The following is a 12,052-nucleotide window of genomic DNA, read 5'->3' as shown; positions in this document are numbered from 1 at the left end:
TAGCTATCTGGGTCAAAATCATCTAGCTGGAATTTATCTTTATGAGATACAGGTCAAATCTCTTGACAGTGCATTCTAAGGGACTGTACAAATTATTTTGTATTGAAAATTACTTCCAATAAATGGATGATTGGCTTGGAAATCACTCAGATTTTCATCATAATGATATTTAATATAAGGGGATTAGATCTATAATTTAGAAAGCCTCAAGTGTTTATCTGTCTGATTTGCATAAGCTAACATCCATATGCCAGCAATTCAAATTGAAGTGTTAGTGCTGACACTGTCTCAATGTTGACATTTCTTGGTTCTTTTCTATCTCCTAGTAGGCTCCCCTACCCCCAACCACAATGGTGTCTCAGAACCCCATGCCAGAAGTAGATGGTAGACATGGGGACCCCAAGAATGACAGAAGAAATGAGTAGGATATGGAGGGGTATTGATGTGACAACTGGGGCAACAGTAAGTAAATCATTTGGTTTTTTACTATAAAAGATAGGGAAGAATACAAATGCCTTTTGCCTCAAGTTCTTCTCAAACCACTGATGGGTATGCTGGGGTTTAGGATGGAAAAAGGATACTTATACTCTGAAAAAAAGAGAATATGAAGCTATCACAAAGTCAGAGAGATGGATTTCAACAACTCTTAGAATTCTAGTAAACAACTGGGTTTGGATAAAGGTAACCAAAGAAGGCCATTCATTTTCCATTTCTAGATTTGATATGCAAGACAAAACGGGAACTGCACACCTCTAGTGTCAACAGGAACACAACTCTGGCAAATATAACTAAGATTCCTGGAGCCTGTATTTATGTGAACTTGAGAATGACCCAAAGTTTAGCTTTCACCTAGAAAGCTTCAGGCAAGTGGCCTGTGTTCATATGGTAGGAATCCACAAGTTCCTGTCAGGCTAGATTTTAATGCATTATATAGAAAACAACAGGAAAAGCCCACATCAAAAGAAGAAATCTAGAGGCTTCTGAGGACTTTCTGCTCTGCTAAGCCACCCCTTGAGCTTACAAGGGTAACTGGTCCCCCTGAGCCTCTGACTTTCATCAAACAAAGCTGAGCTATTAGCCCCCTTTGAAGCTTTAACGCCTTACCGAGTTTATTTAGAGCTCATTTAGAGCTCTACTGAACAGGGGCCCATCTGGTCATTAGAGGTCTGTGTGCCAGGAAGCAAGAAGGGGGGAAGGGGGGAATTTAAAAAAGATGGTTGATTTTCTTGAAATTATCTCTCTCTGGCTCGATGGTTTTATGTTACTAATTGTCTCATCCTCACACATTCTAATTCTCACCCACCTTCCACGTAATACCTCACTGGCTATATTTGTCCTGCTATTCTGTCTTGGCTGTGTGGCCTGATATGAATCAGTGTCTAGATGGCCATTTGCTCTATTTGAGATCTTTGTCCATATGTGTGGGGTCTCAGCTGAAGAGTAGCAGTTGCTTCCTAGAGTCATGGGATGCACATTAGATGTGCTGGAAAAGTGAGCTGCTCAGCCCAATACTTGGCAGAGGCCTGCCTTATGCTCACCAGTGAAAGCAGATGGCTGGAACGCAGCCAGGCGGGGCAACAAATTGAGGATGGTCATCTGGATGAGGGAGTTCTTGCTGTTCCGGCACTTTAGTACCCACTGGCACACCTAGCACAGGAAAGGCAATAGATCAGGACAGGAAGCAACAGAAAAAAGAAGCAACAGCCAAAATATGGCTCCTCCTGGCTCACCTGATCAAATTTCTCTTCCATCAGGTCCCTGCAGCATCGGCTCTCCACCAAGGTGGATTTGGCTGGAAGGGGAGAGGTCCCAAATCCCATAATGCCTTGGTGGGCACTATAGCCCAGCAGGCCCACCAAGGCATTGGACTGCTGGGGTTGCACCGCCTGGAAGCTGGTGAAGGGGGTGATGTGGCGAGGTTTTGTTCCAAAGCCCATGAGGTCTTTGCAATACTTGTCATGGACCAGCTGTTGTTGTGTTATTTCTTCCATTTCTTCTCGGAGACGCTGTTAAAGGGAGAAAAAAAAATCATCTTCATGTAGAAGCAATGCCTAGCCCCAGCCTTTGTAGACTAACCCTTACCTTCCATCTTAGAATCAATACTAAGTATCGGTTCCAAGGCAGAAGAATGGTAAAGGCTAAGAAACTGCGGCTATGTGACTTGCCCAGGGTCTCACAGCTAGGAAGTGTCTGAGGTCGGATTTGAACCGAGGACCTTCCATCTCCAGGTCTGATTCTATTCACTAAGTCACCTAGCTGCCCCTGTTGTTTCATTGGATAGAGACTACCTAATCAAAGCTCTGATTTAGACAGGTTTTGGGCCAGTTATCTAGGGGACTGTCTACATAGAGCTAACAGGATAGATCAAAGCCTTTCCTAACTGATATTCTGGGGTCTAAGACCTCTCCCAGCTCTGACATTCTGGGGTCTAAGGGCACCCATCTAAAGGTAGTCTAACTGGGTGGTAGCCTCTCCTTAACAGCTTTGAGGGCTTCTAGGTCTAACTGCAAGGAAGAGCACCATCTACTGAAACACTAAAGAAATATAAATAACTAGGAAGTAGGGTCTACCCCTCCCCTCCATTCACAAGTCAAATCTCTACTTTGTCAAGAGAGTACAGCAAGGCACTAAAGCCATAGGATACACACCACCCTAAGCTTGAAATGAAATCTTCACTGCTATAGACTTTAGATTCCTGTTTTGATCTCCCCAGAGATCCGTAGTGGACCAGAACAAGCCACAAATTTTTCTCAGAATCCCAAGGTTCATCAGCTTGGGAAAACTTGAAAAAGTGAGGATATACAGTCATTCTGTTTGCTGAGAACTATTCAACACTTAGTCATCAACACATCTAAATCCAACACAATAAGCTAATACTTGATGTGATCTGACAATTTTCTAATTCTTGGTCCACCCTCCCTACAAAGCCTTGGTCCCTTCATTTTTAATTCCTGGGAAATTTTGAACTAAATAGTTATATTTAGCACAGGTGGGTCATGCAGAGATAGAGCCATTACTCTAGGTTTTGTCTGGCAAACCTGTAGAGTAGACTTTGTCCCAGGAAGGGAGCACTCACCTCTCCCTCCATGCTGCTAATCCTCACAAGTTCATTGAGAATTAGCAAGGCCCCATGGATCCGGTCATCCCGATTCATGCCTTTCTCCTTGGCCAATGTCTCATCAAATCCCTTCTCAGCTTCTTCATAGGTATGCTACAGTGGAGATGGGAGAAAGTCTTCAACAACCAGCATCTAAGAAATAACATACCATCTGGCCAATGCTACACAAAAACTTCCAAATGGGCATGTTAATTCTCCTGTCATGGAAATCTATAAGTATTTGCCCTTTCCTTGAGAGATGACTAATGCCTTCACCAAACTGTTTTAGAGGAAGAAATCAACATGCCAAGTTCTTTTCTCTAGGGGTGAAAGGAGACATCATCCATAGGGTAGTTCTATAGGCCTGGATGTCTGTAAAATTCCCTGTGCAAGCAGGGTTCACCAGAAAGGGAGAGGCTGCCTTAACTCATCCTAGCCCAGATGTAAGATTTTCATTTGTCAGATTAAGTGAAAACGATTCTTTAGTCAATGCTTTGTTACTTCAAGGGGTACTTCAAGGGTCCTTTTCCTTTTTTTTTGGTAGAAATCTAAACATGAGCCAAATTCTAGTGTTCTCAGGGAAACCTGGGTGTGGGGACATGGGCTTAAGAGTGTCTGGTGAGGAGCCCTGCCAACTGAATCCAGTATGTTTCAACCTAGAGCTCTGGTTTGGGACTCCTGATAAGCCTGGCCAAAAGCCAGCTGGCAGAATGTTGTCCTACTTTCTGGGGCAAGGGTGAACACTGGGAAGGTATCATGGAAAAATGAGAGGAGCACAGAGCCTAGCTTGTGAATTATGGCTCTGCTATGTGTTCTTGGGCAAGTAATCGCACCTTCTTTGGGCCTCTATAAAGTGAAGAGGGAATTAGATAACCTCAAAGACTCGAAATCTTGGCTCTTGCTCTATTTCCTGGGATATCAGTGCCATATATATATATATATATATATATATATATATATATATACACACACACATACATATGACTATATGTATATCACACACACACACACTTCCAGCCCTAGTGAACAAAGGAGGCTGTTCTGCTTAGAATGTGTCCGTTGATGGCCACCAGAGAGATTCTGTTAAATAAACACACAAAGCATTGTGCTACACAACAGAGTCTGCCCTTGGGGAGCCTGCATTCTACTGAATTAACCAAACCCTGCTCACCCTGTACCACTGGGGCTTTTGCATCTCCTTTGGTTCTCGCTGGGTGGTGAGGATCAGGCAGGCTCGAAGAGCAGAGACGGCTCCTTCCCGGATGGCTTGTTTGGGGTCCCAGACTGCCACAAAGATAGTATCAAAGAAAGGTTGTACTTGCTGGAAGAAGAAGGTAGGGACACTGATGGCTAGCTCACGGAGGACAAGAACCTGGGGGAAGAAAAAACCAAGTTGGCATCTTAGCATCCTAGAGGACTGGTCAGAGGACTGTAAGACATGTTTTTTTTTTTACAATGGGTTAAGACCTAGATCTGTATTAGCTCTGACAAATGTGATCTGTGTTACTCTACCTATATTCCTATTATTTCCCAGACATTTCCATTAATTTCTTTTTAAAAATTATTTATTTCATTAAATATTCCCCATTTGTTTCTAAGTAGTATTTCTCTCTAGACAGAACCCATCTATCCCTCTTATTCCTCAGTTCTCCCCCACGCCCCAAGGCCTAGCAATACTCACAGCTGCGTGACGCCGGCCCTCATTGCGGTCAGCACCCAGCCATTCGAGGGCCCGTTTCACCTCAAACTCCACATACTCAGCTGTGCAGGTATCTCCTGCCATAGCTAGGCGTCCGATGGCCTTAGATGCCATCTCCATGACAACTGGGTCATTGGAGGGAAGAAGGTTCCGAAGATAGTTAGCAAATCTGCCTATGCGGGTGGCATAGGCTTCTACTCCTATAAGGCTGGCTGCAAGGGAGAAGACAGAGGGTAAGAGATGAAGCTGGCATGCATCATCCAGGTATGTAAATTTCCCCAAGAAGAAAGGAAATCATCTACCTCTGTATATATAACTTAACAATTGCAATTATTTGGTAGAGCAAGTGGCAGAGAGAAGCAGATAATTGAAGCCTACACGTAACCTTAATTTTGTATTTTTAAAAACAGGTTTCAAGTTTTCCCATTTCAAACCTATCACCAAAACCCTTAATATGAAGCGCAATTATTTCCCTTCTGATATGATTATTATCTAGTCTGCTCTCTGGGAGAGATGCAAATGAGCAGTGAAGGTCCCCTAGCAAGAGGTTCAGACAAGTCATTGAAATCTGGCTACACTGGATGAGTCAGGGCCCTGCTCCAAGAGGACCAGGAGAGTTTAATTCTTCACCATTGTTAGCCCAGGGCTTCTGATCAAGAATGTGCAGAAACCAGAGTCCAAGATACTTCCTGGCTGGTTCTTTCTTACCTATGGCCAGGATGCCCCCTTTCCTCTCATTGGCATCTGAGCTGGACACCAGTTCAAATATGTGATGATTCAACTGATCATAGAAGCGAGTGGACTCCTCCTGACTCATCTGCAAAATGAGGAGGGTATGGAGTAACTTCTTTGTCCCCTGAGGGAAGGCTCCTTCTTCCGGATACCAGTAACTCCCACAAACAGCCCTGACTATGTACAAGACTCTGTGCTAAGTGCCAAGAACCCAAAGACAGAAATAAAAGTGCCTTCCTCCTGGAGCTTACAACCTACTGAGAAAATGTAGCATGCTCACACCTAAATCAACATAAAACACATATAACATAAAGGCAATTTCAAGGGGGAGAAAATACTAACAACAGAGTGATTCAAGAAAGGCCTCATAGAGGAAGTAGTTCTTGGGCTTTGCTTTTAGGGAAGAGAGATTTTGTGAAGTGGAGGTGAGGAGAGAGCATTTATGCAACAGGAAACCATCTTCTCAAAGGCACAGAGTCAAGAATGGGAAGGCATGTCATGTTTCGGGAGTATCCTATAGGCCAAAGAAGAGGGACAACATGAGATGAGCCTGAAGAGCTTGGTGGGAGCCTGATGGAGAAGGGCTTGAAATGATACACTGAAGAGTTTGTCTTTTTATCTTTGAGGCAAATGGGAGGCACCAGAGATTTTCCAATAGAGGAACAACATTGCCAGATCTATTTTAGGAATACCAATTTGGCAGATGTGTGAAAGGATGCCTCAGAAAGGAAAGAGACTAGAAGCAAGGGGCCAGTGTGGGCTAATGAAATGGTTTAGGTGAGAAGTGGTGAATAGATGATCTCTGGTATAAGGCGCTCTAGTGGGCTAAAAGGGGAGGATTCAAGATATGCCATACATAGAAACAGCAATATGGCAAATGACTGGCTCTGGGAAGCTGAAGGAGAGGGAAGAGTCAAAAACTACCCCAAGGTTTCAAACCTTAGTGACTGGATAAATGGGGGTGCCCCTAACGCATACAGAGAAGTTTGGGAAAGGAAGACATTACCCACTTCCTAGTCTCAGGTTCAGATGGTCAGACTCCTGCCTGAACCCATGTTTCCATTTGGAAATCCTCTATCAATAAAGGCATTTTAAAAGAAAACATGACTGATAATATAGGGAATTTTCACCCCTGTGAAAAAGAACACATCCAGTAGAACCCCAGAAACATGTAGTGGTGTAGCGATCCTTTGCCTTGCTGTCAGGCTCCTCACCCCACCAGGCCATGTGGCTTGGGTGCCATGCTGCATCTTCCCCCATGCCATACCACCCCATGCCAACACTACACTGACCTCTCGGAGCTCCAGGGTGACATAATGCTGCAGCTCTTTGGCAGCCTTGGCCCTTGTCTCCTCGCTGCGGCTCTTTAGGCCACTGGCAAACTGCTGAAGGATAGTCACGGTGCCCGACATGGTGGTATTGGGTCCGAGGCCTGAGGATGCTGCAAAAGGAAGCATCACTCTTAATTAATTCAAGATTCACAAACAGAGCTAGAGATGCCCTCCAAGGCACTCTGGTTCAAGTCCCTTGTTGTATGAAAAGAGGACCAAGGTCGTGAAGAAGGCTACCTGCTAAGATCAAGCGGCAGACCTGCGACTGGAACTGGAGCACCTGACTCCAGGCCTGGTGATCTCTCTGTAACATCACATAACCAACAGCTGGCTGTCACTTTGCCCAGCCTCCAGCCTGCACAGAGCTCCTCACCAGAGGTCCCCAGGCTGCCAGCAGCTCTCCCTACTCCACCCCCTTCCATGAGCCAAATTCAGTGATGAGATCATAAACTTCATGCCCTCAATATAGACCAGTGCAGACCCTGGAAGCTCAGGGAAGGGATTCTAGCAAAATTCATCCCCAAATGGCAGCACTCAGTCCCCTAGGAACCCTGTAGAATAAAGGTCCAAACAACTTTCTTAGTTCTGTAGAGAACCCTGAAACTAAGAGATTTGTCCAAATGGCCATTTCTGAATGTTTCTGAGGTACAAAGGTTTAACCAGGAAGTATTCCCAAAAGGTTAAGCATCAGTATAAGAGATAAATTTTAATTACCAAATTTAAGTGTGAACACATTTTAGTTTCAGACTAAAGTTACAGGGTCAAGCTCAATATCATTACTCTGCACAAAGAAATCTTGACAAAGTAAAAATTTCAATGCGAACCACGAATACTATGGACTCCTATGCCCAGGAATAGTGAATAAACTACCATGGTCCTATCCTGGACACATTTTCAATAACACAGGCCCCTTGATCTGATGAGAATCATTTTCTTTTCTCCCAAATGAATGGCCTGGTGCATGCAGTGAAGTGAGATGGATAGCAGGAGTACTTGGATTTTAATCCCTCCTGAGACACCAACTAGCTGTGTGACCCTGGGCAAGTCATTAACCTCCTCTCTCTGCCTCAGTTTCTTCACCTGTAAAATGAAAGGGTAAATCTTGATGGTAAGACTCTAAGGCCCCTTCCAGCTGCAGATTTATGGCCCATTCACAAGACAAGAATCTTTGTGAGACCATTTTCTGGGGGAATTGACATTGAGTGTGCTACATCATGGCCCAGAAGAGAAAGGGTCTGGGGAGGAGCCAGATGAACTTGCAGAGTGGGTAGACAGAGGCAGAGCTTTGGAAGTGTCTCTGTGAAGAGCGGAGACAGAGTTACATCTGTGAAGTTCCCTCTAAATATGGTATTTTCACAGCAGACTCTCAAGATCTCAAAGGGATTTCAGAGGTCATCCAGCTATTGCCTTGGAAATGGGTTCCCTCTCATAAGAGGATTATCAATTCAACTTGAACAAACACTTGTTAAGTGCTTACTGTTAAGTCACTTGGGATATGACGGCAAAAAAGGAAACAATTCCCATCCAGGGGGGACCTTCCATTCTAGTGGGGGGGGAGGCACAGAGAAAAAGTAATGGGGTAGGGGGCAGGGGTCACACGAGGAAGGTAGTGCCCAATCCCTAGCCAGTTACTGATCAGTTCTCCCTGATGCTGAGCCAGCAATTCTGACTCACTGTCCCTGCTTCTCCAATCTGAAGTCACACAAAACACATAATATAATCTTTCTGCTCTGTGACGAACAGCATTTGGTCTATTCCAAGGTATCTTTTCTTTGCTCATGTTCTCCAGTATAACGGATCAACTGAGGAAAACCCTAGAGAAGTTGGAATCCACCCTAGATCTCTTTTTAATCATCTGTAGTGGACAGGTATGCCCAGAGTCAGTTCTATAAAGTGTTATATAAGTATGAATTAGGATGTTCATAGACTCTCAGGGCTGGGGCTTAGAGCTCTCCTAATCAAAACTGAGACCAGCCTCCTTTAAGACCTCCAGGGATAGAGGTCCTTCCATTTTGGCAAGGCTTTAAGTCCATGATGGTGAACCTATGGCACAGGTGCCAAAGATGGCACACAGAGACCTCTCTGTGGGAACCTACACTGTCACCCACTAGGGTTAGTTACTAGAAAGGCAGATGGGCTCAGAGGAACTGCCTTTCCCCCTCTCTACCATGCCTCCCCACCCTTCTGCCCAGCAGACCAATGGAAGTGTTTACTCCCTCCTCTGAGTGGAGCATCTGGGCCATGCCTTCCCTTTCTCCCACCCATCTGGATACCAGTGGTGGGTGCAGAACAGCACTCAGTTGGGGAGTGGGGGGAATGGCTCATTGTATCTAAAAGGTTCTAAAAACTTCACCATCACTGCTCTAAGTATTACCAAGTTTGCCCACACATTTAGCTGAAAGGTACCCTCTCTCATACCCTTGGGCCAAGCACAAGACAGCCTTTCAAACACTTGAGGGCAATTATTAAATCCTACTCTCCACACTCAAGTCTCTTCTCTAGCTGAACCCTACCCAGAAATGAGGTCTAGGCCTGGGACATAAACTGCTCAAACCAGAAGGAATCTTGGAACTTATTATTTGACAGTCAAGAAAGGCCTGGGCAGAGGTGGACTCCAGGAGGGAGGACAGGAAGGATACCTGGGGCTCTCTAGGGGAGTGGGAAACTATGTCTAGAAAGGTTTCTAAAAATTTTCTAGGAAGCCAGGGACAGGTAATGGGTTGAAACCACTTCATTTCCCACCTGGCTGCACTATTCTGAGACTTCTAGCAATCTCCTCTCTATCCTGCCCCAGGAGCTCAACTTCTTGCTCTCAGTACCCCAGTACCTCACTGCCGTAGCCTCTTGAATAGGAGGGTGGGACCAAGATTTCCAATAAGGCAGGGGGCTCAGCTCAGGGACTTCCTCATTCCTCCCTTGGCTGCACTATTCTGGAACTTCTCCAAATCCCTTCATTGGGTATCTGGCACCCCTACTTTCAGCTTCCTTTCTTGTGCTATCTTCCCCCATTATATTGTATGCTCTCATCTTTCATTTTTCTATTTGTCTCTTCAGGGCTCACCCTTGTGCTTGGCACATAGTAGGTATTCAATAAATGTTTAATATTGATTATTAAGGGAATTAGTTATTTAATAAACAATAATTTAATCAATAACATTGATTATTAAGAGAGTTAGTCATAGGAGTCTCTGAGAATTCTAAGACTGAGGAAAAGTACTGGGTGCTAATAGGTCTGAGGGTATTTAGAGGGTTTCTAAGGCAGGTGACACAAGGGAGTGGGTTTCAAGGGGGTATATGATGATCATGGAGGATCTCTGGATTTCTTTCTTTCTTATTTTTAAACCCTTGCCTCCAAGGCACAAGAGTGGTAAGGGCTAGGCAATGGGGGATACATGACTTGCCCAGGGTCACATAGCTAGGAAGTATCTGAGGTCAGATTTGAGCCTAGGACCTCCCATTTCTAGGACTTAATCTACTGAGCCACCCAGCTGCCCCAATCTCTGAGTTTCTGAGGTGGCTGTCATAGGTAATAGGTGGTCACTGGAGAAAATTTCTGAGAATAGATGGGAGATTTATGGGAGCTTCTTATAATGAATTTCAGAGAGCTTCTGGAGTGAATATGAGGGTCCTGGTAGATCTCTGATGAAGTGGGCAAGTTTTTATTTTATTTTTTAAAACTCTTACCTTCCTTCTTAGAAGCAAGTGACATACCCAGGGTCACACAGCTAAGAAGTGGTTTGAGGCCAAATGTGAACCAGAACCTCCTGTCTCCAGGCCTGGCTCTCCAACTGCTAAACCACTAAGCTCCCCCAAGGTGGGTGAGATTTTATTGGCATATTAGGCTGAGGGTCTTTAATGAAACGGGTGGTTCTTGAAGGAATATTGGAGGAGGGGGCAGGTTGGGTAGGGGAGGTTCTGGAGAAAACCATGGGGGTGGTCAATGAGTTTCTGATAACATGAGAGTTGGGGGGCACCCCTGGGGTCTCCGATGAATCTGATAAACTTCGGGGAGAAAGAGAGTTGTGGGGACCACTGGGACACTCTGGACAGGGAGGGAAGTTTCTGATGCATGTAAAGGATTCTGTCGAGACATCGACCCAGACAGGGGACTTCTGGGGGTCATTGAGGAGTTAGGGAACTTTAAGAGGTTAGCGAAGGTTGGGGGAACATCCTGACGAGACAGGAGTTCCTGGGGAATCTCGGGGGCCACCAATGGGCTAGGGTTTCAAGGTGGCCCCAGGGCCAGGAGGATGCCAGTGCGGAAGCTGGAGATCGGCCCGGCCCTGGGGGCGGCTGCAGGGCCCAGGGCGCCACGGTCTGCCTCCAGTCTGAGGCCGGGACCCTGGCCCAGGAAGAGAAGGCGAATGGCGGGCTCCAGACTCACCGTGACTTGCGTGACTTGCGTGGCTTGCGGCCTTTCCCTCAGCCGGTGCAATTGCCAAAGGCGCCACCACCGCCGCCGCCGCCGCCGCTCCGGAACCCCCCACCCCCAACACCGCCCGCTTTCCCTCCCCGCCGCCCTCTGAGCCAGGTGGGGAAGGGAGGGCCACAGGACCGCTAGGACCAACCGGCGCGCCGTAGAAGGAGATGGGCGAGTACAGCGACCAATGGAAGGGAGGAAGGCGGGACCCTTCGGAAGCCGGCCCCTCAGAGGGGCGGGATAAGTTCAAATGGACAAACCACACATCCAGTGATAGGCGAGCTTCGTGCAAGAGCAACACCTGGATAGACCAATCAGCGGCGAGTTGACTGTCAGCCACTTCCGACCCGGCTTCCAGTGAGTGCTGCGTTGAAATGAGCCCCCCTCAACAGCTGGGCAGCTCTCCCTAGTACCACCCCTACTGGGGGTAGTTGGAGAGGCTAGTCCGAGCCCCGCCTCCCATGCGTGTTAGTGCACCGGTGGATTTACTCTTGAACTTGAGCTACAGTCACGGATTCTTGGCCTGGCCCCTCTTCAGGCGTCCCTCATGTCGCATCTATGGGTTTTACATGTGAAATGACTTCTGGGGATTAAGGCATTTTCCTAACAAACCCCAGCAGGGATCATCAAGATCCCAATGGTCACCTCAATGGACAGCAAGGACTCAGGTGTGCTGCTTTCCAGGACAAATCTTGACCCTGTCTGGCAGCTTGCCTTACACATTCCCCATTCATTCTCCTTCTTAGCTCTCTGCCTAGAGTGGCATCGTTGAA

The 12,052-nt window shown here is 46.3% G+C and overlaps 1 protein-coding gene across 1 annotated transcript in view; it reads right to left on the bottom strand.

The window, feature by feature from the left end:
• The window catches only part of MTOR (mechanistic target of rapamycin kinase), a 117,334-nt gene extending 105,697 nt beyond the window's left edge, over positions 1 to 11,637 (bottom strand). The window contains exons 1-8 of the mRNA XM_007491434.2: positions 11,244 to 11,637; positions 6,821 to 6,969; positions 5,505 to 5,613; positions 4,779 to 5,008; positions 4,269 to 4,469; positions 3,077 to 3,211; positions 1,731 to 2,006; positions 1,539 to 1,647 (exon numbers count right to left, since the gene is read on the bottom strand). Of these exons, the coding sequence (XP_007491496.2) occupies positions 1,539 to 1,647; positions 1,731 to 2,006; positions 3,077 to 3,211; positions 4,269 to 4,469; positions 4,779 to 5,008; positions 5,505 to 5,613; positions 6,821 to 6,940 (1,180 nt within the window). The 5' untranslated portion in view covers positions 6,941 to 6,969; positions 11,244 to 11,637. The remainder of the gene's footprint in view (positions 1 to 1,538; positions 1,648 to 1,730; positions 2,007 to 3,076; positions 3,212 to 4,268; positions 4,470 to 4,778; positions 5,009 to 5,504; positions 5,614 to 6,820; positions 6,970 to 11,243) is intronic.
• Positions 11,638 to 12,052: the final 415 nt, after the last annotated feature.

Source organism: Monodelphis domestica, chromosome 4 (assembly GCF_027887165.1).
Source record: "Monodelphis domestica isolate mMonDom1 chromosome 4, mMonDom1.pri, whole genome shotgun sequence".
Lineage (NCBI taxonomy): Eukaryota > Metazoa > Chordata > Mammalia > Didelphimorphia > Didelphidae > Monodelphis > Monodelphis domestica.
The sequence above is the reverse complement of the archived record's forward strand: the minus strand, read 5'-3'. Positions and strand labels throughout refer to the sequence as shown.